This window comes from Trichomonas vaginalis, chromosome VI (genome assembly GCF_026262505.1).
Source record: "Trichomonas vaginalis G3 chromosome VI, whole genome shotgun sequence".
Classification (NCBI taxonomy): Eukaryota; Parabasalia; order Trichomonadida; family Trichomonadidae; genus Trichomonas; species Trichomonas vaginalis.
The window spans coordinates 11,912,977-11,938,807 of NC_067208.1; the positions used below are offsets into that span (position 1 = coordinate 11,912,977).

The 25,831-nt window shown below is 31.1% G+C and overlaps 10 protein-coding genes and 3 pseudogenes across 13 annotated transcripts, besides 1 other annotated feature; 2 read left to right on the plus strand and 11 right to left on the minus strand.

Annotated features, from left to right (window-relative positions):
* Nucleotides 1-6,895: part of a mobile genetic element that runs on past the window's edge.
* TVAGG3_0849700 (Prim-pol domain family) lies at nt 64-889 on the minus strand (the record flags this gene model as incomplete). Its single annotated transcript, XM_051249194.1, has 1 exon — nt 64-889. A coding segment is annotated over one exon (826 nt), but the record flags the coding sequence as incomplete, so codon positions are not given.
* TVAGG3_0849710 lies at nt 1,085-1,749 on the minus strand (annotated as a pseudogene). Its single transcript has one exon. A coding segment is annotated over exon 1 (665 nt).
* On the minus strand, nt 2,137-3,324 carry TVAGG3_0849720 (keratin-associated protein family; the record flags this gene model as incomplete). Its single annotated transcript, XM_001309589.1, has 1 exon — nt 2,137-3,324. The coding sequence occupies one exon, from the start codon at nt 3,322-3,324 to the stop codon at nt 2,137-2,139; it is 1,188 nt and encodes a 395-aa protein (XP_001309590.1).
* Nucleotides 4,555-5,226, minus strand: TVAGG3_0849730 (annotated as a pseudogene). The gene has a single exon. A coding segment is annotated over exon 1 (672 nt).
* On the minus strand, nt 5,432-6,065 carry TVAGG3_0849740 (uncharacterized protein; the record flags this gene model as incomplete). Its single annotated transcript, XM_051249195.1, has 1 exon — nt 5,432-6,065. A coding segment is annotated over one exon (634 nt), but the record flags the coding sequence as incomplete, so codon positions are not given.
* TVAGG3_0849750 (uncharacterized protein) lies at nt 6,195-6,644 on the minus strand (the record flags this gene model as incomplete). The annotated part of the gene is made up of 1 exon (XM_001309587.2): nt 6,195-6,644. The coding sequence occupies one exon, from the start codon at nt 6,642-6,644 to the stop codon at nt 6,195-6,197; it is 450 nt and encodes a 149-aa protein (XP_001309588.2).
* Nucleotides 6,896-7,045: 150 nt separating the features above from the next.
* TVAGG3_0849760 lies at nt 7,046-8,684 on the minus strand (annotated as a pseudogene). The gene has a single exon. A coding segment is annotated over exon 1 (1,639 nt).
* A 1,526-nt stretch (nt 8,685-10,210) lies between these two features.
* Nucleotides 10,211-13,761, plus strand: TVAGG3_0849770 (protein kinase protein; the record flags this gene model as incomplete). The annotated part of the gene is made up of 1 exon (XM_001309586.1): nt 10,217-13,528. The coding sequence occupies one exon, from the start codon at nt 10,217-10,219 to the stop codon at nt 13,526-13,528; it is 3,312 nt and encodes a 1,103-aa protein (XP_001309587.1).
* Nucleotides 13,762-14,223: 462 nt separating this feature from the next.
* On the plus strand, nt 14,224-15,144 carry TVAGG3_0849780 (glycine-rich protein family; the record flags this gene model as incomplete). Its single annotated transcript, XM_001309585.1, has 1 exon — nt 14,224-15,144. The coding sequence occupies one exon, from the start codon at nt 14,224-14,226 to the stop codon at nt 15,142-15,144; it is 921 nt and encodes a 306-aa protein (XP_001309586.1).
* A 2,942-nt stretch (nt 15,145-18,086) lies between these two features.
* TVAGG3_0849790 (pseudouridine 5'-phosphatase protein) lies at nt 18,087-18,227 on the minus strand (the record flags this gene model as incomplete). Its single annotated transcript, XM_001309584.1, has 1 exon — nt 18,087-18,227. The coding sequence occupies one exon, from the start codon at nt 18,225-18,227 to the stop codon at nt 18,087-18,089; it is 141 nt and encodes a 46-aa protein (XP_001309585.1).
* Nucleotides 18,228-22,080: 3,853 nt separating this feature from the next.
* Nucleotides 22,081-23,579, minus strand: TVAGG3_0849800 (ribonuclease inhibitor domain-containing protein; the record flags this gene model as incomplete). Its single annotated transcript, XM_001309582.1, has 1 exon — nt 22,520-23,143. The coding sequence occupies one exon, from the start codon at nt 23,141-23,143 to the stop codon at nt 22,520-22,522; it is 624 nt and encodes a 207-aa protein (XP_001309583.1).
* A 480-nt stretch (nt 23,580-24,059) lies between these two features.
* TVAGG3_0849810 (pseudouridine 5'-phosphatase protein) lies at nt 24,060-24,767 on the minus strand (the record flags this gene model as incomplete). Its single annotated transcript, XM_001309581.2, has 1 exon — nt 24,076-24,762. One exon carries the CDS (start codon nt 24,760-24,762, stop codon nt 24,076-24,078), a length of 687 nt encoding a protein of 228 aa, XP_001309582.1.
* A 339-nt stretch (nt 24,768-25,106) lies between these two features.
* Nucleotides 25,107-25,739, minus strand: TVAGG3_0849820 (SNAP receptor protein; the record flags this gene model as incomplete). The annotated part of the gene is made up of 1 exon (XM_001309580.1): nt 25,107-25,739. One exon carries the CDS (start codon nt 25,737-25,739, stop codon nt 25,107-25,109), a length of 633 nt encoding a protein of 210 aa, XP_001309581.1.
* Nucleotides 25,740-25,831: the final 92 nt, after the last annotated feature.

The window sequence follows — 25,831 nt, forward strand, 5'->3', positions numbered from 1 at the left end:
TCATTAAATGTGCATATCTACTACGTGCTTTTTCAAAATTACTTTTTGCATTTTCTGTTAAACTGCAGAAGTTATAAACGTTATCGTATGCTTCATTAATTAAATGATTAGGTAATGAATTAATAGCTTGAAACAGTGTGAATAATGTTATTTCTTTTTCTAAATTCATGTTTCCACCGTCATTATGTACTTCAAAATCACTAATACCATCAACTATGCTCTGGGCAAGTTTATCGTCAATGTTTACATCTTTGTTTTCATTCATGATAGTCTTTATTTCTTCGTTCTTTTGTTCAACTCTTACCTTAATATTCAAATCATTTAATATATCATTTACTGTTCTAGTTAATGTTGAATCATAACTTCCACGAATGAATGAGTATGTATTGATTGGTTCTGATGCATTCTTGCGAACTCTTGAATCGGCCATAACCACTAAAGAACGTTTTGAATCATCCATAGAAGTCATTATGTCGATATCATAATCATTGCAGGAATAACATTTAATCATTCTGTTCGAAACTGCATAGAAGAAATTAGTGTTACAATAAATGTGAAGACCTCCTGAAGCGGTTTTAACGATAACATCTTTATCCGAAAGTTTTGATAAAATATCTTTTCTAACTGTTTCTTTAAGTTCATCATTGTATGATTTATTGATATCAACATCTATAATCGTTAAATTTGATATTTTATTTACTAATAAAGCCATACCAGTTTTCCTTCCTCTTCCTCCATCGTGTTTGAGGTAGTTATGTAAATCAATCGTGTTTTCACCAATTCTTTCGTTGAGGGTTTTAGTTTCTGCCACAACTAATTCCTCAGCTAATGAATCAATAACTTTTTCATCAGAAACGATAAAGTTGCTGTTGTTGTTTGTTGCTGTCATTTATATAGGAATAAATAAATAAAAATAATTTTAAAACTAACTTTATTTTTGGGCTGCATCAAATTTTCATAAATGTTGTCAAAATGTCATGTTGTCATCATTTTTTAATGAAGTTAATTAACCTGGTGACACATGGTGACGTGGTGACACCTTCAGTTATTCAAAAATAATTAATTATTGAATGACCTAAATCATTTACTCACAATATTTTTGTACAAAACGACCCCAAGCTTTTAACTTCTTTTCTGCAGCTTCTAATGCTATCTTAGCGAGTTCATATTCTCTAAATTCTCTCTTTAAATTTTCTTGTTCCCATTGGTCTAGTTCGTATGGAGAATCTCTATAACCATAACATATCTCACGTTCATGTTCTAATTGTTTTTCACACATTTTTCTAACTTCTTGTTCGAACAAAGGTTTAGCATTCTCTACTGTATCTTCAAGTTCTTCTTCATCTAATTTCTCATGAACTTTCTTGTCTATGGAGTCCATAATATCTTTGACATAAAATGCATACTTTACAGAGCACCATTCAGCAACAAAATGAACGAGGTTAGGATGTATGTAAATACCTTTGAATTCATTTATAACACCCTTTGTAAGCTCATAAAATGCTTGTTTTGAGGTCGAGCCACTTTTGGCTCCACCGTATTCGTTCATCCAAACTCAAGAATTTCCTGCATTTTAGCACTATTGAGAAATCTGTTTAAATGGTTTAACTTTCCTGCTTCTCTTGCCATCTTTGTTGCATTAATGTAACCATCCTTGTCTCTACGTAAGACTTCAATACCGTTATAAGTGCCTTTTGTGAATGTTTCGCCATTAGATTTGTTCGTGAATGTTTTTGCTTCGACCGACATTACTGTTCTTACATACAAAATAAAAAATAAATAAAAATAATTTTAAAACTAACTTTATTTTTGTACTGCATCATATTTTCGTAAATGTTGTCAAAATGTCATGTTGTCTCATTTTTTCAGAGAAGTTAAATAACCGAGTGACACATGGTGACGTAGTGACACCTTCAGTTCTTCAAAAATAATTAATTATTGAATAACCTGAAAACATGAGACTTTGTCTCCGGACTCTTTGAGTCACTTAACGTAAACATTTATTTCCGCAGTTCATTACCTAATTAATTACAGACATAAAATATATTTAGTTCATTCGGTAAGCCTGCAAAGTAGGCTCAAGTGTGTTTAATGAATGCGGTAAGCCTTGACCCAAAGGTCTGGGCTCAAGCGCGTTTAATGAATGCGGTACCATGCGAATACAGTCACAAATGGTGGCATATAATCTTTACCCAAGCCTGTTGGATTTGTTGTGAAAGTATGGACATGATTTCCTCCTGGTTCAGTTGGTCGAAAAGTCTTTTTTGCTGCATTGTTATAAGATGGAGATAAAACATCATTGCCAGCTTCATATTCTGAGTTGTATAATGGGTGGTCTCTTAATGAGTGGATATGGTCACCAGAAAAGTTTGTAGTTCCTGTATGAGTGTGTGGTGGAAGGTTTGCTTCTTTAATTTTCTTCGAACCTCCTGTTTGCTTTGAATATCTAGCACAGTATAAGAATTTATCTACAATCTGCTTCCACGTACCAAAACCTAAAACACTTGCTGGATTTGTTGAGTTCATTGACGTATAAATAGAACCAACAGGATATAATGTTTGAAGTATTTCATTTTTCATGCTTGTAATCACATCATTTACTTCCGACTTCTTTGCATAATTTTCATCAACATATGTTTTATCTGCTTTAAGGTCTAAACATCCTGAAACCCATTCTGTATCAGCTTTAACTTTAAAAGTCTCAAATGTCCACTCATGATACCATTCAACCTTTTCTTTAATTTCATTATCTTTTTCATCTACATAAGTTTTATCTGCTTTAAGGTCTAAACATCCTGAAACCCATTCTGTATCAGCTTTAACTTTAAAAGTCTCAAATGTCCATTCATGATACCATTCAACCTTTTCTTTAATTTCATTATCTTTTTCATCAACATAAACCAAATTTGCCTTCTTATTTAACTCACTATCCACATATTCCTTATCTGCTTTCTTCATTATGTCGTTTAGGAAACCTTCTATGAATTCCTCATTTAAATTAAATCTTCCAATCTTCAAAACTTTAGGAAATGCATTTAATGCGTAATATCTCTGTTCTTCTGGTGGAATTGATGTTATATCATCCGTTATACCTTTAATTTTAGAATTCATAAATAAAATTTCTTTTATATTTGATATCACTGCACCACCTTTGCAAACGAATTCGAAATGTTCATTTTTCAATACTATCTCCAAATCTCCATATTTCAACCTTTGCGTTTGTTCTGCCATCTTTGAATTATATGCATATATGGCGTATGTAATGGTCTGAAGGACCTGGGTGTTTTGTGCCTTAAGTTGTTGTGGTTGATGTTGTTTAATCATTTATTATGATTTAAAAATAAATATTTAATCTGTTATCTCATCAGCTATTTTCTCTATTTGAAATTGCCATAATATTTCATTCATGAATTCTAAATCACAATCAAATAGGTCAGTTATTCTAAATTTAATATTTGATAAATCTTTTGAATGAAGAATAAATGAATTCCCGGATAATTGAAACGGATATGATAAAGAAAATGTGTTTAAGTTGATGGATAAAATGTTTTGTATTGATGGGTAAGAGTTAGGGTCTAATGTTTGATGTGAAAATCTCATTGGGGTATTAACTTTATCACATTTGATTAAAATGAAATTGGAACCAGTGTCAGAATACAAAACATCCCCAACATCTTTTTCAAAATTTAATATCCCCAACAATGAACGAAGATGAGGAGTACAAAATTTAATTTTCAGCGGAAATTTAATAAGGTTATTTATTTCATCAAGTTCAAAAAGTTTATCGGGTTTTGATTTAAAATTTTCTTCATACCATACGATAAATGATTCATTTAAATAACTTAAAATCATGTTAATATCCCATTTCGCTATCACATTATTTATATACATACATACGTTTTTTCAAGGTCATCTTTAATAAATGATATATAATCTGAAGGGTCTAAAAGAATGGGATTAAATTTACCACTCACAGAAACGAGAGTAACATTATAAATTCCGCTAACTGTTAAATTTAATTCACAGTTATTATTCGAAATAATATTGATAATTGACATTTTTATTACGATTAAAAATATGGTAAAGCGTTATTTTCCAGTGATAAATAAAACTAGAATAAGATTACCCAAGAATTCATAAATTCAACGAATAAGAAATTCATTCATGTTATAAATTTTTAGTGTTTTCAGAAAATATGAGTCAATGTCATATTCATCAACAGGTTATATTTTCACTTCATTCAAATTTAGTTCAATCAAACCCATATAATGACCATTTCATAAGATTTTCAGATGGTATTAAAAATGTAATTGATAGATTAAAATATGAACAGATTGACAATATCGAATTTTTGGAATTTTGGTTTAAATATCCCGATGGAAAAAAGATTGAAGTTAAAGATAAAGCTGATACTATAACAAAAACAATTACAATGACCGATCCGGATAGTGGGGAACAAAAAGAAATAAAACAAACGATAGAAACTGGTGAAAGGTCAATTATTATTGATTATGATTCAAAGGATTATTATTCGATAATGTTAATGCTTGAATATTAAATAGCCTTAACAAAGAATTTTTCAAGTGATATTTTATATTCATCAACTATTTTATTATAAATATCATTATATGTTAAATGAAGTTCAGTTGTTGTTCCGTTCTTTGATATCTTAATTGTGCTAATATCCTTTATAGGATTTATTTTTGCAACTGTTCCGCAGCATGAAACCTCATCATCTATGAAAAATTGAATCTTAACGTCTGAATCTTGAACATCACAAAGAATGGCGATAATGTGAATTAATGATTCATAAGGTAAAATAATTAAAACCGGATTGATCAATTAAATTTATTATTGAATCATAATTATTAATTATTATATCACGGTAAATTTTCATTAATTCAGAATTAATGTCTATTTTATATGGGTTCTCGATGTTTGATGAAAGAGGCGGGGGGTATGTTGGATAAGTGGGAATTTCAACAGGTTCTTTACCAGGTTCAGATAAAATGATTGGGTCTCCATTCTCATGGTTTTCTTTATTCTCCTCATTCTTCGGTAAGTCACGAGTTAATAAATTTGGTTGAGTTGCTGACCTTGTTAATTCGGGCTAACATTAACTTTAACATTTTGAATAATTCGTGATTTATCATCATTTACGTTATAACCAACCGTAATCTCTGCTTTTGCGTTAGTGTTCTTTTGACTAGTGAAACGTCTTCTCATTTATAATCGAATAAAAAAATATATTTAAACTTTTATTTGCTGGAACTTTTGAATCTATTATTCCCTGTATTTGTTCATGAAGTTGATTTTTAGCATTTTCATCGAAATTAATAGACCGAATATATTCATTAATTGCATTCTTATAATCATCTGATTTCTCAAATTTTCTTTTATCTGATTCCTTAACTAAATCATAAGTTTAAACCTCGTTGCTGATATAATGGTTTCTTAATTAAATCTTTGAATGCTTGAGATAAAGCACCTGATGCAATTCTTGCTACTATAATTGGTTGGAATTGCTGTTTAAGTTCATCTTTAACATTTGCGAAAACTGGATCGAATAAAGCAACTTTAAAGAATTTCTTAGCTGAAATTTCAGGTCTAATATTTGCATATTGACCATCAAACTGGTTAGAATATCGTGGTAATCCATCCGGTCCCTCTTCAATAGCATTTAATTCTTCATTGAAATAAGAATATGGATTATGACGGTATGAATTAATTGGACCATTTTCACCTTCTCCAATGTATTGTTTAACAGCTTTTCCATTTTCATCAAATTGCATAGGATAACGTTCATTATATGCTTTACGTTTAGGATAATCAGATATAGTTAATTTATAACCATTTATGACTTTAATATTACCTTGACCATCAGTAACGAAAACTTCATTTATACCATCAGGTTTTCCATTTGGACCCGTAATGTCTGCTTCGTGTGCTTCCCAATTTGGACCATGACGTTTGGCATATGCTTGAGCTTCTGGTAATGTTAAAACGTTTCTCATTTGTTTAACATCTTTTTGAAGACCAGCAACAATATGAACTAATTCTTTCATTCCATCAGGAACTTTCATAGTTCTATTATATGCACCCTTTTGTTTGTCCCTTGTTTTAATGGAACCTGTAGAAGATTTATTTCTGTCATGTTTAATTATAAATAAAAAATAAAAATTAATTATAAAAAGTTAATCAAATTTAACACTTCCTTTATTTAAATCAACTATTATTTTTCCATGTTCACCTAATTGCTGATATTGTGTGTAAAGTTCATTAATGCTCATTGGTAAATTCACTTGATAAAGCATAACGTTCAACTGTTGACGACTAAACCCACTGAAAATGAAAAGTGTTGATAGATTTGATTTAATGTTTGTGCTTAATGCTTTGAAGTATTGAACAGCCATAAAGAATGAACACTGAATGTGTCGACATTGAGTTAATAACTGATTAAAATATGATTTCTCATTTGTTATTAGTTTTGATTTCACTGCATCATCTAGAAAAATGAGTGAATGCAAAAATTCTCTATCAAAATTTGAAATAGAAAGTGTTTCAAATAATTCATCCCGTTGTTTATCAATAATTTTATCCTCTAATCCTTGCTTCTTGATTGTATTATATAATTCTTTATACATTAAAAAGTTTTTTAAATAATCTTCTGCTTCTTCTTGTGATAAATAAATAATTGGAATTTTGATTAAATGCTTTAAAGATTCAAATGTATCATCTGAAGGTGAACCTGAACGGTTGATATAAATTAACACATGTGAATGGGGGAAGTGTTAGCAATAATGATAATTTGTTTTAATATCGTTAATGTTTTACCTTTATTTTGTTTACCAATTGCTGCAGTGATTGAATTTAAGTAACATTCAGAATATGGAATTTTCATTAATTTTTCCTTAGATAGAGCATTTCTATTATCACTCAATGCTTCATTAATCATATCATCTACGTATGTATTATATACTCCCGCTAATTCTTCATAAGGGGTGGATGAATTTAAATCCATTTAATCAAAAATAAATTTATAATTTTAAACATTTCTATTCATCAATATTTCATCATATGAACTTCTATACTGTGGTGGTGTACCTGTTGGATGATATTTCAAACCTTCATCCGGTGTCCATGTCCAATACGTAGTCCTAGTAAACCAAACCTGAGGAGGATTTGTCACCTTTGAACAGTAAGTGTCATTTTCACCCTGAATGATTGGATAAGCTTTCACTTGTACTGTAACTTGTGAGTTGAAAGTTTCTAATCCATCAAAGAATATACCCGCTCCATCACGTTGAACTGGAATAGTGCATAAGAATGAAGTTTGGTCTTTCCATGTTCTAGCTAATGGCGTGCCATCATCTGCATTCAGTGGTCTAGTTAATGAGTCCTCGTATTCTTCCGTGCATTCATTCACTCCATCTAAATCAGAAGCTTGAAGCATACGTGTAAAGAATATGTCACCCACTGTGGTCATCGCTTGATCGGGGAAGTTTCTGGAATCTATAGTGACCTGAAGACCTCGAAGCATTGGATTTTCTAAAACCGTTCTTTGCATTGCATTCTTCGGAAATGCTAACACAACATCTGTAACATTATGAAGAGCGTATGAGAAATCTGAGCTAATACCTTCAGGAGTGATGCAACCTCCATTTAGTGAACGAACGTCAATATGTTGAGCTGGAATCATGAATGGATCTTCCTTACTGAATAAACGTGGTATTGCTTTAACTGATTCTTCAATTAAACCGTATCCTGGTGTAATGCATTTATCCTCTAAAACTTCCATCTTTGTGCATGAAATAATAACGTCATCAACTGTTGCGTCAGCAGATGTAGCGGCTAAGCTTGTAATTAATTTGGCAGGAAGTCCGATTTGTTGGAATTTGCGATCATATTTATAAACATGATTCATAATCTTTTCATAATTTTCATCAGTTATCTTTTCATAAACGTAATTTTGTAAATCAGCAACTCTTAACGGGTCAACCTGACAAAATACTAAAGTATCCCTGAAAACATAATATTTAAGAATGATTCACCAAATGATTTAGGATAATCATCGAACGCCTGAAATGCTAACAAATCATTTACCGGAATAATCATATCAAAAGTGACATCAACTTCTTCATTTGCTTCTTGAAAACTTCTGAAGGGTCAATATATTTACCACATACTGAGTTATCATATTTTTGAACATTATTATATAACGAATGAACAAACTTTTTAACTTTCCTTTCTGATTTTGGTTTATATGTTGCAAATGCGAAAGATTCACGGGCGCAATCCATCTGAAGATAACCGGCATCACCTCTTTCGGTTTCTACTTCTAATTGTTTAAAGCTTTGATTTGATGATTTGTAACCAACGAATAAACGCATGCATTTAAAAGCGGCATCACATGTGAAAGCTTTATTTGAAACTAGAGTTGCTTTAACTTTGCGTTTAATATATGTGTCACCTAATTGGTTCACATCATGAGCCGGATTTGTAATTCTTAAATGAGTTTGTTTATCATCAAAATATGGAGCATCAGAGTCATAGCATGAACTTTCAAGTTCTCTATAATATCTTCTACCGTCATTCTTTGCGAATATTTCATTTATCTTTTCGAATGAATGAAACACATTTCCATTAATCGGTTTAGTGTTTGGCACCAAATAGTTAGTCGTCATTTATTATTAAATAAAAAATCAAAATTAAAAGATGAAAATGAATTTTTAATTTTAATGAAATAATCAACTATGGCGGCAGGATTCTTTAAAAAATTATGGGATAAAGTAAAAAGAGGAGCGCATAAAGTTTGGGAAACAATGAAGAAGGGAGCAAATTGGATATTTAAGAATAAAGAAGCAATTAGTGACGTTGCTGAATCAATAACACCAAAAGCCGCCCCAATAAGAGAAATATTAAATAAAGGAGAAAAAGTTTATCAAAGACTTCAACCGATACTAAGATAAAAATAATTTATTTTTCCACTATCTACCTCCTATTTTATTAAGTATTCCTTCAGCAATTCCACCAACTGCGTTACCTGCTTGTGCTCCCATCGCCGGATTACCTGCTTTAGTACCTAATACCCCACCTATGATATTTCCTGCCGTTTTCGCTACTGGTGCCAAAAAGTTTGCAACGGGTTTAATAATCTTTTTATAAACCCAACCCGCAGCTTTCTTAATTCCATCCCATATTTTTTTAAAGAATCCTGCCGCCATTTCTGATTTAATATTAATTAAAAAATATATTTCATCACTTATATTCTAATTTTTATTTAATGATAAATGAAACCAATTTTAAAAATAAATGAAACAGAGAAGGAAGAAATAAATGAAAGTGAAAATGTTCAACAAAAAATAAACATTGTTAAACCAATTACTGAAATAAAAATTTTTTCATCTGTTGAAGAATTTAATGACTATTATGCTAATAATAAAAAATTATTTGAAGAATTGACAACGTGTAAATTGAATAAAATGTTTAAAGTTGATGGATTCAAAATTTCAAAAATAAAAGGAGTGGTTAGTTTGAAATCTATTCCTCAATCAAGAATCACCTCATTAATGAAAATTGATGATTTAACAAAAAGAATAGAAATTATTGAAGAAAGAATAAATCAAATAATTGATATCATAAATTCAAATAATCATTAATTTTTTAAAGTTCAATGTTGATTCTGAGACATGAATTTTTAAAGTTTATTTTTTTATTTTTTATTTCATTATGGTAGTGAATCTTTTACTCGTTTATGAGGTCTTTGATTATGACTCCATTGATTCCATGAAATTAAATATTCTTTATCATTATATTTATACCTCATTAGCTTATTTTGGCTTTCATATTCATTTAATAATTCACAATCTTCATTTTTAAATTGAAGTTTAACCCATTCAGGATTTAAATGATGTTTAATTAATCGCGGAATATCTGACATCATCTATATATAGCTTCTTTTTTAAAGATAAAAAATAAATTATTTTAAAATTAATGTTAATTTTTTAATGTGTTTAGTATATAAATATTTTAATGCATCGTCTATATATAGATGTAACAAAAAAAGTCACACAACCCTTCCTATCCTACTACTGACGAGAAACAAAACAATAAAGCAAATTTTCATGATATTAATTTAAATAATCGTTTAAAAGCACTTTATTTTTCAAGATTTTATAATCTAATTTTTGACGCATATCCAATAATATTTTTTACAATGAGCTCAAATGATGATCTTTCCAGGTTTGTGATATCAGAAAATGATTTTGAAATAGGCAAACTCCTTGGAAAAGGCTCATACGCTCATGTCTTTGCTGCTAGAAGCAAGACAACAAAAGAAATTTTTGCATTAAAGAAATTTCATTCAAATTTCACATCAAAGAAGAACAGAATGATGTTTGAGCGTGAGGTAAGCGTAATGGCTAAACTCATCCACTCATGCGTTCTTGGTTTACGCGGATATTTTCTACCTCCACCAGAATCGGATTTATGTCCATTGATTTTGATGGATTACATGAAAAATGGCGATTTATTTACAATTCTCGTTAAAGAGTCTAAAAATAAAGTGCAATTAGGCTGGGATAATACGAAAAGAATGATGAACGTATTTGGCATCGCATATGGCATGGCACACATCCATGCATGTGGTGGAATTCATCGTGACTTAAAGCCAGCAAATATTATGTTAAATGAAAATTTCGAACCAAAAATTGCCGACTTTGGCTTAGCAAAAATCGAAGAAGATAATAATCTACAATCAATGATTGGCGGATCTCCATTCTGGATGGCTCCAGAACTCTTCCTTGGAGAACAATATACAAATAAGGTTGATGTTTACGCATATGGCGTTCTCTTATACCAGCTGCTTACAGATTTAATACCATTCGATGGCAAAATAACTACAATTGCCCTCGGAAAGAAAATTACTTCAGGAGAAAGACCTCCAATCCCAGAAACGCTTCCAACATTCTATTCTGAAATAATTACCGCTTGCTGGGCACAGGAACCGGAAAGTAGACCAACATTCGAGCAAATTTATCGACATATACTTGAAGCTACGGACTATTTTCCAAATACAAATGTAATGGAATATCGCAGCTACGTTGCCAAGGTCATGAACGGTGACAACAATACATTCACAGGTTCAATCGGCGATCCATTTAAAGTAGGAATGTCTTTATACGAGAAAGGCGATTATCAAAACGCCAGTGTCGAGTTCGAGAAGGCAGCAAGAAGCAACAACATAGAATCTTTATACTACTTAGGTAAAATGATCATTGATGGAAAAATAAACAATTATGATAAAATTCAAGGCATCAAATTCCTCAAAAAGGCAGCAGAAGGCGGTCACGCGGAAGCCCAGTATGAATGCGGTATGGCTCTTTACAAAGGAGAAGACGTTGGCTGCAATAAAATTATGGCCGCAGAATTTTTCAAACAAGCAGCCAAATCTTACCTTCCAGGCGCTATCATTATGCTCTCTAAAATGCTTCTCGTCGGAGATGGAGTCGAAATGAGCAAGGCAAAATCTAAAAAATTATTACAAATTTTGGCAGATAAACAGAACGTGGAATGCGCATTCATTCTTGGCAAGTATTCATATACTGGAGAGTTTGGAGAAAAAGATTTGGCTACCGCGGAAAAATATCTCGAATTTGCAGCAAATTCTGGCAATTCAGAGGCCAAAGCACTATTAGACCAAATAAGAAGGGAGAAACAACCACCGAAATCAGCAGATTTCCAATTTCCAGCTCAAACTCAGACATTTTCTCAAAATCCATTCTTTGCAGCTCCATCTTATAATCCACCACCTCAACAGACATTACAACAAGTCCCTCCACCCATGAGCCAACAACCAGATTTCGGATTTGGCCGTCTTTCGAACGTTCCTCCTTATTCTAGCTCTGCCAATCCATTTTCACCGGCCATGTTTGCTCCAAATGCAGCGTCATTTGCTTATCAGCAGAATATTACGCCAAATCCTCAACCAGATCCATATCAAAATAATCAAAACGCATTTTCACCTCCTCAATCCCAGGATCCGATGTTTTCTGCACAGCCACCGACAAATCCATATGGACAACCACCAAATGCAGTACTTTCTCAGCCAAATGCTCCTCAATTTGATCCATTTGGAGTAAAATCACCACAATCAACTCCATTATCACCAGCTCCTCAACAACAACAGTCATTTACTCCGAAATCCACTCCAGGACAACCCGTTTTCCTCAATTTCGGACAACAATCCCAGCAATCTTCTCAATTAAACTTTTCCTTTCTTAGCGGACAGAGGCAAACATCACAAGAGACATTAATACAGACTCCTCCACCTCCAGCAGAGACCAGATCTCCTCCAAAATCTACTTCTCAAACAAATCTTTCATTTGACATTTTCCAGAATTCCATGAACCCACCAAGTCCATCAATATCCAAATCTCCATCCCAGGAGATCAGCCAAAGCTTAATTTTGAGCTCATCAAAACAATTATCTCCTGAACTCAAGAAGAAAGCCGAATCAGGAGACATAAATGCGATGTACGAGTACGCTTTAATACTTGCTGCAGAGTCAAACAAGTACAGCGCTCAACAATCCGCAATTTACATGAAAAAAGCTGCCGACAAGGGCCATTTAGAGGCCAAATACCAATGTGGCAACTACCTTGTCCGCGGATTTGGCACGAAACAAGACTTATCAAAGGCTGCGATCTACTTTTACGATGCGGCCAAAAATGGTCACTCGGGCGCAATGCTTGAATGCTCTAATTTCCTTTCCAACGGTATGGGCGTTAAGAAAGATCTCCGAAAAGCCGCTTACATGTGCAAATTGTCCGCGGAATCCGGAAATGTAGAAGCAATGTACACTTTTGCCAACATTGTAAAGAACGGACAAGGCGTACAAAGCAACAGTGTTGATGCCCATTCATCGTTTGTCTTGGCTGCCGACAGAGGCCACGTAAAAGCGATGTTAGCTGCTGCATATTACATGTGGACTGTTGAAAAAGACCTTCCAAAGGCCTTAAAGTACTACAAGATGGCCGCTGACCAACAGGACTGCGACGGATTAAGTTCCTACGGCCATTTCCTTGCAGAAGGCCTTGGATGCAACAAAGATCCAGTGAAAGCAGCAGAATGCTTCAGAGCGGCCGCTTTAATGGGATCTACATTAGGCATGTACAACTACGCCGTCACTCTACAGACAGGAAATGGTGTAGAAAGGGACATTACTTCCGCTGCAAAGTTCTATAAAATGGCCGCAGACAGAGGTGATGTAGATGCATGCATACATTACTCACAGTTGCTGGCAACAGGATGGGAAGGGAACCAGAAGGACTTGCAGCAGAGCGCAAACTACGCAAAGAAGGCTGCAGACTTAGGAAATCCAAGAGGAATGTTCCAGTACGGAAAAATGCTGTGGTACGGAACAGGTGTTCAGAAGAGGGACCAACAGACAGCGGCTTCTTACATTAAGGAGGCTGCTGCTCGCGGATATAGTAGAGCAATCGATTTCTGCAGAGAAGCAAACATTTAAAATTATTAGTTATAATTTTGTTCTTTATAAATATTCAAGTTTATATTAATTTTTATTTTTCATCATATACAACAATCTCAGAAGAATATTACCACTGTTGGTTATGGTTCTTGTGCTACATTTCATAAGTTTGTTGAATGGAAAAATTCTCCGAAACCGATAACTAACATTCCATTATTCATTAAATTTTTGGTCTTTTAAAATGAATTATGTAGATGGACCATGAATGAAACATATAAAGGAGAAACTTAAACATATTTTCAAGTTAAGAAACATATTAACAGGTACCTTAATATGAAATTGAAATCATCTTCTCATTATTGCAAGATAGGAGCAGCAATAGAACCTAGATAGGCTAGCAAAGGGTTGCTAAGATAAGAGATGTTCAGAATTTTTTTTCCAGAGAAAGGGGGTTTTGATCAAAATTGAATGATCCAAATCGGTGCAAAATGATTGATATACAAAATATGTGGAAAAGTATAATGCGAAATCGTTTGAAATAACATCAACCACCAAAATTTTTGTCAAAAATCGGGTAAAATTGTTAAACCTTTCAATTTTTCAATATCAATTAATCAATAACCGGATATCATAGTGATAGAAAGATATATGACCTACTGTATCATCAAAGCTTTAAAAGGATAAATTTGATATTCGATCCACCACTAAACTTTAGTTCAATTCTTTGGAAATAAATGATATTTAGATACTCTGGCTCTGTTTTCAATTTTACACTTTCAGCAGGTACATATATCTTTAAATTATGGGGTGCCCAGGGAGGTTATTGGAATAATAAAAGATCCGGTTTAGGTGCCTACTCAGAAGGTGTTTTTAATGCTACATCTGACATTATATTATATGGGTATGTTGGAAAACAAGGTTCATGTTCGAGCAGTATAGTTCTTCTCAAAAACTTTTTTGGAGGAGGAAGTAATTGTCTTGGATCTCTAAAACGTAGGTCATGCTCTGGTGGTGAATCAACAGTTATTGCTTTTGATAGGGAATTTGATAATCCTCTAATTGTTGCCGGTGCTGGTGCAGGCTGTGGGAATCATGATGAAAATGAATACGCCGGCGGTTTTGGAGGTCCATTTGCCGAAGATGGATATGGAAATGCAGCATGGTTCACAGAAGAACAAGCTAAGATCCTTCGCGGTAAAGGAGCAACGACAGCCCAACCAGGTCTTGGAGGATTTTATAGTGATTTTGAGCGTAAGAGGCCAAATTGCTCTGGCTGGACTGGATCAAGATATCAAGGCGGTGATGGCAATTGCACATCGTTGGCGTCGGCTGGAGGTGGTGGATCTGGTTATTACGGCGGTGGTGGTGGGGCTGATCTATCGGGAGGAGGTGGAGGAAGTAGCTACGCATCTCCTCAGATGTTTAATGTGATGCTTTATGGAGGTGATAAATTTTTTATGGACGAAAATGGAAGTATTACTCAAGGACATGCAGGTAATGGAGTAATATCTATCGAAAAAACCAAACCTTATACATTTTTAAAGAATGAAGTAGAAATTCAGAAATATGAATATCCAAGTATGATAAAAATATATGATAATCCTTATGATATTGCTGTTACAATATTCACTACACTTCATGTAAGTACATCTTAGCATAATTTATTATAAAAAGCCAAAAATTTTCAAATCTCAAAATTAATCTAGGTAAAATTTTAACAATATTTGGATTTACATTTGTGCTGTTACAGGTGCACTTTTCAACGAAAATATGCCATTTCTGATTTTGTTCCCACCAACATCTCAAATTATTTTCTTCTAACTTCAATGGGACTAAAAGACAATTGGTGAAGGTATAATCATGAGTTGTGTCAACTTGATCAGTGTTATGATACCTAGTTTAAGTGTTTCAAAATCCCACGGAATAGACATATTTCAATCTTAAGGTAATCAATATTCCGTCTAGTGTTGTCGATGTTGGCTCAGATGCATTCAAAGAGTTCACATTTATTTCATGCGAATGTGAAATTAAGAATCAGAGTAAATACAAACTTCCCAAACGATTTGTTCTCGATTTTGAACCATATATTCATGTGGCATCAATTATTCATTATTTTTTTGTTATGCTATTGTAAAATAATTGATTTTGTATTGATAATATGAATAACAACTCTTTAATAACACTGAAATATGTTACTGATTATACTTTTATTCAGTGTTCAAATTTGAATTCATTTTCTATAGATGATAATAATCCATATTTTTCTATTGAAAACAATTTATTATTCAGAATAGATATTGCCAGACATTCTCAAACTACGATATACTATTAAAGTAAAGAAATAATTACAGCGGTTGGAGAATTTATGAATTATTTCCATAAATTTGTTGGATGGAATAAACTATTTATTGATAATGTATTCCATTCATATGCAAATTTAGTAATTGTTGATCAATCTATGATTCAAATTGTATCCTTTAGGCAGACAGCATTTTCTTATTGGAAAAATTTGAGAGTTTAAATCACATCTTGTTCTTTTTCACAAATCCCTAAACTTGTTTCTATATCAATTCCTTCTTCTGTAACTGTATTGAATAATTCATATTTCAATGAAATGAAAAATTTGAAAGTTGTTTGTTATTATGGGAATGTTTCATTCTCAGGAAGGAGTTTGTTTTATAATTGTCCAAGTGTGAAATATATTGGTGTTTGTTCACTTTAAATCTTATTTAGTTTTCATTTTAATTTGATATTGAAACTTGGCAAATTGTTTTCATAAAACAATTATTTTTCTTGAAATGTTTACTTTTATGTTTCACCTCATAGATTTTAGTACAATAAGTCATATTCATAATCAAATTATTAGAACAATATCCATCAATGATTGAGAAGTAATTTATTATAAAACACTGATTTTTTTATAATAATATAAACACAGAATAAGACATAAAGTGAAAGATCGATGAACATGGAATATTTTTAATTGATGGACATGTTAGAATAGTTTCACCAAGTTGATATGCATCATATGAAACATCAAATGATGAAAACTTATTTGATGGATATAATGAACAAACACGAATATATTTCATACTTGGACAATTATAAAACAAACTCCTTCCGGAGAATGAAACATTCCCATAATAACAAACAACTTTCAAACTTTTCATTTCATTGAAACACGAGTTATTCAATACAGTTACAGAAGAAGGAATCAATATAGAAACAAGTTTAGGAACTTGATATATTGCTCTATATTGAATTTCTTTTAGAAATGATGGTAAAATTATCATAACTAAATTAGGGCAAGAAAAGAAATTTGATTGTTTCAGTATTTCAATTTTTGTCAAAGATAAATCAACAATTTCTAATGATTTAGTTCCATGAAAAATTGCTCCATCTATATTTTTTAAATTTTTCCAGCCAACAAACTTTTCAAAAGTCGCTCCAGAAAACGCAAAATCTCCAATAGTTATAATATTTTCTTTATTAGGAATGTCATCTACTTCAAAATTTATAGGAGAGCGAATTATTTTAGACATGTTTTTACTTAAAACAAAGTTATTCACAACAGAAAAATAATTATTATTTTCATCAACAGAAAATGTATTTAAATTTGAGCATTGATTAAAAGCATAACCAGAAAAATATCTTAAATTCGGACCTAAATGGATTGATGATATACCAGTAATGGCAAATGAATTCCAATCTAGACTTATTAGAGAATCTGGAAATTTTACAGATGCTTCACCACCAATAGATTCTATACTGGATTTTGATAGGTCTAATGATGTTAATTTCCCAGAAAAACAAGCTCTATAATAAATTGATTTATAAGAAGTATTCGAGACAACAATGCTCCCAGTATATGATTTATCAAACTCATAAATTATACTTCTTGATGCATTAATAATATGATCACTCAATTATGCAATTTTCTCATAAATATTGTAACCATTTGAATTTGTCAAAACCTTAAAAATTCTATTGAGCGAAATTTCTGAGCCGAACTTCTTGAAAACTTAATTCAAGGAAACAAAGTGGAATATGAAAGAGAAATTTATGATGATGAAGTTGTCAACATTATTGGACATGAATCAAAGAATTGAGTTAAATAGTTTTTATTTTTATATTTTATTTTTATTTCTGTCATTTGAAGAGGAGTGTTTCCATCTATTGTTAAACAAACACATTATAATATATGAGTTCGATAAGTCATAAAAGGGGAAAATTGTTAATACCAATAATGTTTAATGTACAATTTTTTTTCCTGAAAGTATCTCAAGGCTAAAAAAAGTTATTTCCTATCAAAAAGTGGATACTATGGTAAATTTGGGTATCGCCTCTTTCTAATATGCTCAGTTTTTTGACACTCGAATGTCATTTCTATCGAACATGTAATTTTGGGAAACTCACATTATTAGATTTATAACAATTAAATATGACGTTAATTAGTGGCGACGCTTTTTTATTTTGCTATTATTTATCATATGTTTTGTCGAATTGCAAAAATTTTTAGTTTTGATACCATGATTTTGCTATATGTTTGACGAATAAAAAATGTAGATTAAATTTAAAATATAGTAAAATCGACAGTTTATAAATTATTTTGACCCCATTCGAATACATCGAAGTTGAAATCGTTCAATGACTTGATAATAACTGTTGGATGTGCATCAACTTCTTCGATCGAAGAAGACATTGGTAATTCTGGATCTGGAACCATAACAACTTCCATTCCAGCATAGTTTGCTCCTTTAACACCATTTGGTGCATCCTCGGAGACCAATATGTTTTCTGGCTTGATAAATGTGTTGATGAATCAGAATAATTGAACATGAATTCTGAAAGTCAAATAGATGAAAACAAAAATAATCTTTTCAATCGAAATAACCGTTTTATAAAACGGTTTGTCAAATTTCACAAAGAAATTTTAATATCAAATTAAAATGAAAACAGAATAAGACATAAAGTGAAAGATCGATGAACATGGAATATTTTTAATTGATGGACATGTTAATATAGTTTCGCCAAGTTGATATGCATCGAATGAAACATCAAATGATGAAAACTTATTTGATGGATACAATGAACAAACACGAATATATTTCACACTTGGACAATTATAAAACAAACTCCTTCCGGAGAATGAAACATTCCCATAATAACAAACAACTTTCAAACTTTTCATTTCATTGAAACATGAATTATTCAATACAGTTACAGAAGAAGGAATCAATATAGAAACAAGTTTAGGAACTTGATATATTGCTCTATATTGAATTTCTTTTAGAAATGATGGTAAAATTATCATAACTAAATTAGGGCAAGAAAAGAAATTTGATTGTTTCAGTATTTCAATTTTTCAAAGATAAATCAACAATTTCTAATGATTTAGTTCCATGAAAAATTGCTCCATCTATATTTTTAAATTTTTCCAGCCAACAAACTTTTCAAAAGTCGCTCCAGAAAAACGCAAAATCTCCAATACTTATAATATTTTCTTTATTAGGAATGTCATCTACTTCAAAATTTATAGGAGAGCGAATTATTTTAGACATGTTTTTACTTAAAACAAAGTTATTCACAACAGAAAAATAATTATTATTTTCATCAACAGAAAATGTATTTAAATTTGAGCATTGATTAAAAGCATAACCAGAAAAATATCTTAAATTCGGACCTAAATGGATTGATGATATACCAGTAATGGCAAATGAATTCCAATCTAGACTTATTAGAGAATCTGGAAATTTTACAGATGCTTCACCACCAATAGATTCTATACTGGATTTTGATAGGTCTAATGATGTTAATTTCCCAGAAAAACAAGCTCTATAATAAATTGATTTATAAGAAGTATTCGAGACAACAATGCTCCCAGTATATGATTTATCAAACTCATAAATTATACTTCTTGATGCATTAATAATATGATCACTCAATTATGCAATTTTCTATAACATATATTTTGAATTTGTCAAAACCTTAAAAATTCGGTTATGTAAAAATTTCTGAACGGATCTTCTTGAAAACTTAATTCAAGGAAATAAAGGGGAATATGAAAAAAAGTTAATGATGATGAAGATGCCAGTATTATTGGACATGAATCAAAGAACCAAGATAAATAATTAGTAATTTATCTTTATTTCTGCCATTTGAAGAGGAGTGTTTCCCACCAAAAAGTTGATATTATGGTAAATTTAGTTATCACTCCTTCTAATATCCTCAGTTTTTTGACACTCGAATATCATTTCTATCGAGTATGTAAATTCAGAAAACTCATATTATTAGATTTATAAGAATTATGCATAATAAAAATTGGTAATGAAGCTTTTTAATTTTGCTATTCTCTATCATCTATTTTGTTGGATCATAAAATTTTTTTAGTTTTGATATAATGATTTTGCCTTCCTATTTAAAATTAAGACAATTAATATGTTTCAGGGTGCACTTACCATTAACATATCTTTAATTTAATGGTAAAAGAGTTTAATTGCCATATTAGTAATTAAGAGGTTATATAGTAACTTTTTCCCGACCAAAAATATTAACTTTTTATTATAAAAAATTAGGATATAAAGCTTGGATGTCAAAAAAATTGAGAGCATGTCACAAAAATTGTAAGTTTAGATTAAGTTTAAAATATAGTAAAATCGACAGTTTATAAATTATTTTTGACCCCATTCGAATGCATCGAAGTTGAAATCGTTCAATGACTTGATAATAACTGTTGGATGTGCATCAACTTCTTCGATCGAAGAAGGCATTGGTAATTCTGGATCTGGAACCATAACAACTGCCATTCCAGCATTGTTTGCATCCTCGATGACCAATATGTTTTCTGACTTGATAAATGTGTTGATGAATCAGAATAATTGAACAAGAATTCTGAAAGTTAAATAGATGAAAACAAAAGTTAATTTTTCAATCGAAATAACCGTTTTATAAACAAAAACAGTTTGTCAAAGAAATTTTTAATTTCAAATTAAAATGAAAACAGAATAAGACATAAAGTGAAAAATCGATGAATATGGAATATTTTTAATTGATGGACATGTTAGAATAGTTTCACCAAGTTGATATGCATCATATGAAACATCAAATGATGAAAACTTATTTGATGGATATAATGAACAAACACGAATATATTTCATACTTGGACAATTATAAAACAAACTCCTTCCGGAGAATGAAACATTCCCATAATAACAAACAACTTTCAAACTTTTCATTTCATTGAAACATGAATTATTCAATACAGTTACAGAAGAAGGAATCAATATAGAAACAAGTTTAGGAACTTGATATATTGCTCTATATTGAATTTCTTTTAGAAATGATGGTAAAATTATCATAACTAAATTAGGGCAAGAAAAGAAATTTGATTGTTTCAGTATTTCAATTTTTGTCAAAGATAAATCAACAATTTCTAATGATTTAGTTCCATGAAAAATTGCTCCATCTATATTTTTTAAATTTTTCCAGCCAACAAACTTTTCAAAAGTCGCTCCAGAAAACGCAAAATCTCCAATAGTTATAATATTTTCTTTATTAGGAATGTCATCTACTTCAAAATTTATAGGAGAGCGAATTATTTTAGACATGTTTTTACTTAAAACAAAGTTATTCACAACAGAAAAATAATTATTATTTTCATCAACAGAAAATGTATTTAAATTTGAGCATTGATTAAAAGCATAACCAGAAAAATATCTTAAATTCGGACCTAAATGGATTGATGATATACCAGTAATGGCAAATGAATTCCAATCTAGACTTATTAGAGAATCTGGAAATTTTACAGATGCTTCACCACCAATAGATTCTATACTGGATTTTGATAGGTCTAATGATGTTAATTTCCCAGAAAAACAAGCTCTATAATAAATTGATTTATAAGAAGTATTCGAGACAACAATGCTCCCAGTATATGATTTATCAAACTCATAAATTATACTTCTTGATGCATTAATAATATGATCACTCAATTATGCAATTTTCTATAACATATATTTTGAATTTGTCAAAACCTTAAAAATTCGGTTATGTAAAAATTTCTGAACGGATCTTCTTGAAAACTTAATTCAAGGAAATAAAGGGGAATATGAAAAAGAAGTTAATGATGATGAAGATGCCAGTATTATTGGACATGAATCAAAGAACCAAGATAAATAATTAGTAATTTATCTTTATTTCTGCCATTTGAAGAGGAGTGTTTCCCACCAAAAAGTTGATATTATGGTAAATTTAGTTATCACTCCTTTCTAATATCCTCAGTTTTTTGACACTCGAATATCATTTCTATCGAGTATGTAAATTCAGAAAACTCATATTATTAGATTTATAAGAATTATGCATAATAAAAATTGGTAATGAAGCTTTTTAATTTTGCTATTCTCTATCATCTATTTTGTTGGATCATAAAATTTTTTTAGTTTTGATATAATGATTTTGCCTTCCTATTTAAAATTAAGACAATTAATATGTTTCAGGGTGCACTTACCATTAACATATCTTTAATTTAATGGTAAAAGAGTTTAATTGCCATATTAGTAATTAAGAGGTTATATAGTAACTTTTTCCCGACCAAAAATATTAACTTTTTATTATAAAAAATTAGGATATAAAGCTTGGATGTCAAAAAAATTGAGAGCATGTCACAAAATTGTAAGTTTAGATTAAGTTTAAAATATAGTAAAATCGACAGTTTATAAATTATTTTTGACCCCATTCGAATGCATCGAAGTTGAAATCGTTCAATGACTTGATAATAACTGTTGGATGTGCATCAACTTCTTCGATCGAAGAAGGCATTGGTAATTCTGGATCTGGAACCATAACAACTGCCATTCCAGCATTGTTTGCATCCTCGATGACCAATATGTTTTCTGACTTGATAAATGTGTTGATGAATCAGAATAATTGAACAAGAATTCTGAAAGTTAAATAGATGAAAACAAAAGCTAATTTTTCAATCGAAATAACCGTTTTATAAACAAAAACAGTTTGTCAAAGAAATTTTTAATTTCAAATTAAAATGAAAACAGAATAAGACATAAAGTGAAAAATCGATGAATATGGAATATTTTTAATTGATGGACATGTTAGAATAGTTTCACCAAGTTGATATGCATCATATGAAACATCAAATGATGAAAACTTATTTGATGGATATAATGAACAAACACGAATATATTTCATACTTGGACAATTATAAAACAAACTCCTTCCGGAGAATGAAACATTCCCATAATAACAAACAACTTTCAAACTTTTCATTTCATTGAAACATGAATTATTCAATACAGTTACAGAAGAAGGAATCAATATAGAAACAAGTTTAGGAACTTGATATATTGCTCTATATTGAATTTCTTTTAGAAATGATGGTAAAATTATCATAACTAAATTAGGGCAAGAAAAGAAATTTGATTGTTTCAGTATTTCAATTTTTGTCAAAGATAAATCAACAATTTCTAATGATTTAGTTCCATGAAAAATTGCTCCATCTATATTTTTTAAATTTTTCCAGCCAACAAACTTTTCAAAAGTCGCTCCAGAAAACGCAAAATCTCCAATACTTATAATATTTTCCTTATTAGGAATGTCATCTACTTCAAAATTTATAGGAGAGCGAATTATTTTAGACATGTTTTTACTTAAAACAAAGTTATTCACAACAGAAAATGTATTTAAATTTGAGCATTGATTAAAAGCATAACCAGAAAAATATCTCAAATTTGGACCTAAATGGATTGATGATAAACCAGTAACGGCAAATGAATTCCAATCTAGACTTATTAGAGAATCGGGAAATTTTGCAGATGTTAACTGACCGCAATACAAGAATGCTTCACCACCAATAGATTCTATACTGGATTTTGATAGGTCTAATGATGTTAATCTCCCAATAAAACAAGCTCTATAATAAATTGATTTATAAGAAGTATTCGAGACAACAATGCTCCCAGTATATGATTTATCAAACTCATAAATTATACTTTCTGATGCATTAATAATATGATCACTCAATTATGTAATTTTCTCATAAATATTGTAACCATTTGAATTTGTCAAAACCTTAAAAATTCTATTGAGCGAAATTTCTGAGCCGAACTTCTTGAAAACTTAATTCAAGGAAACAAAGTGGAATATGAAAGAGAAATTTATGATGATGAAGTTGTCAACATTATTGGATATGAATCAAAGAATTGAGTTAAATTGATTGATTTAGAATTGAACGAACATATAATCAATGCATCAAGGAACTTAATGTATGAGTTCGATATGTCATATACAGGGGAAATTGCTATTACCAATAATGTTTATAAAACAATTTTCATTGGATTACATAAATAATGGAAATCCACATCATTAGATTCATCACAATTAAGTGTAATGGAAATTGGTGGCGAAGCTTTTTTATTTTGCCATTCTTTATCATCTGTTTTGTCGAATCGCAAAATTTTTTAGCTTTGATACAATGATTTTGCTATGCCTATTTAAAATAAAGACAACTGATATGTTAAACAAATAAAAAAGTATATTATATTTAAAATATAGTAAAATCGACAGTTTATAAATTATTTTTGACCCCATTCGAATGCATCGAAGTTGAAATCGTTCAATGACTTGATAATAACTGTTGGATGCGCATCAACTTCTTCGATCGAAGAAGGCATTGGTAATTCTGGATCTGGAACCATAACAACTGCCATTCCAGCATTGTTTGCTCCTTTAACACCATTTGGTGCATCCTCGAAGACCAATATGTTTTCTGGCTTGATAAATCCAAGTTTCTTCATAGAAGTGAGGAAAATCTCTGGATTTGGTTTACCATGAGAAACTTCATCACCACATGTGATTGCTGGGAACTGATCGTAAAATTCTTTGTGATTTACAATCTTGTAAACGTAATTTCCTCTGTTTGAGCTTGTTGCAAGGGCCATTGGGATCTTGCGGTCAATGAATTTCTGTACTAACTCTTTTGCGCCAGGAAATAGCTTGGCTGTAGGAAATACTTTGCAAAGTGCTTCATCACGGATTTTAATGTATTCTTCCCAGGTGTATGGGAGTCCATACTCCTTAACAATAAGTTTGCACGCATCTGGACCTGTTAATCCCATCAACTTCTTCCTGAAATCCCAATTAAGGAAGTGGCCAGTGAGTTCTTGATGAATTTTTGCGTATATTGGCTCTGTATCGAGCAAAAGACCATCATTGTCGAAGACTACAGCATAAATTGGATGTGGCCAGACTTTTTGAGTCATCAGATAAAAAAATGAGCGGAAAAATTCCGATCAAAAAATTGTTCTCCAACTTTACATTTTTGCATCAGTTTTATTTTTGTAGAAAGAATAGTGGAAGCCAGGAACAAATTCAATAGGGACGATAAGGAAAAATCATAAAATCTCAAACGAAATTTCATATTCGTCCTTCGCAAACTGATCTTATATCTTTTGCCTGTGTTTAAGGACTTGCATAAGTTGTTCAGAACTATCTTGTAGCGTAGTTCAATACAAATTTGATAAAAAATTTCAAAAATATCAAAAATATTAAGAATTCTTCGGCTATAATAAACATAAAACAACTTTATAATAAGAAAAGATATGTATTATAAACAACGAGGTGATAAATCAAATCCGCCGCAAATAAGAACGAGAATGAAGTAAATAATAAATGCGCAAAGCAAAAACACAAGTATCCAAACAAATATGTGCGTAATTTCTTGCTTTGCTATGCTAGGCTTAATCATTTTTGGAATTCTAACAATTAATGAGTTTTCAGCTGCACTTTCAAACTCTGATGGATACTCTTCATCAACTAAAGGAGAAACTCCTTCATCAGCTTCATCAATTTGCGAAGGCGGGACAATTGCGCCTGCAACTGAAAGTAATGATTGTTTAACCAAGATAAGTTGTGGCTCAAAGCTAGTTTGGAGGCCAAACGGACTTGCTTTTCTCCAATCTGTACCATGACTACGAATAAATCTACTTTTCATATCATCAAGGGCTTTATCTAAAATATTTCTATCATTTGTATTTTTAACAACGCATATATAAGTGAGTCCTTCTTCCTCATATAGTATTCCCCATAAAAAATTGTCTGCTAAGAGAATTGTTTTTCCTGGTTCAAGTTTGTTGTTTTCAACATAACGTTGGAAAAAGAGATCGAAATTCCCTTGTTCTGGACAGTGCTGAACTAAAGGAATATCTTTCCTAAGTATAGAAGCATAACAAAATTCCATAAAAAGGATTGTCACTTTTTACACCTCATGTTGAAATTTCGAAATCTGATAAAAAAAAATTAAGAGAAATCAATGCAGATGCACATATACCT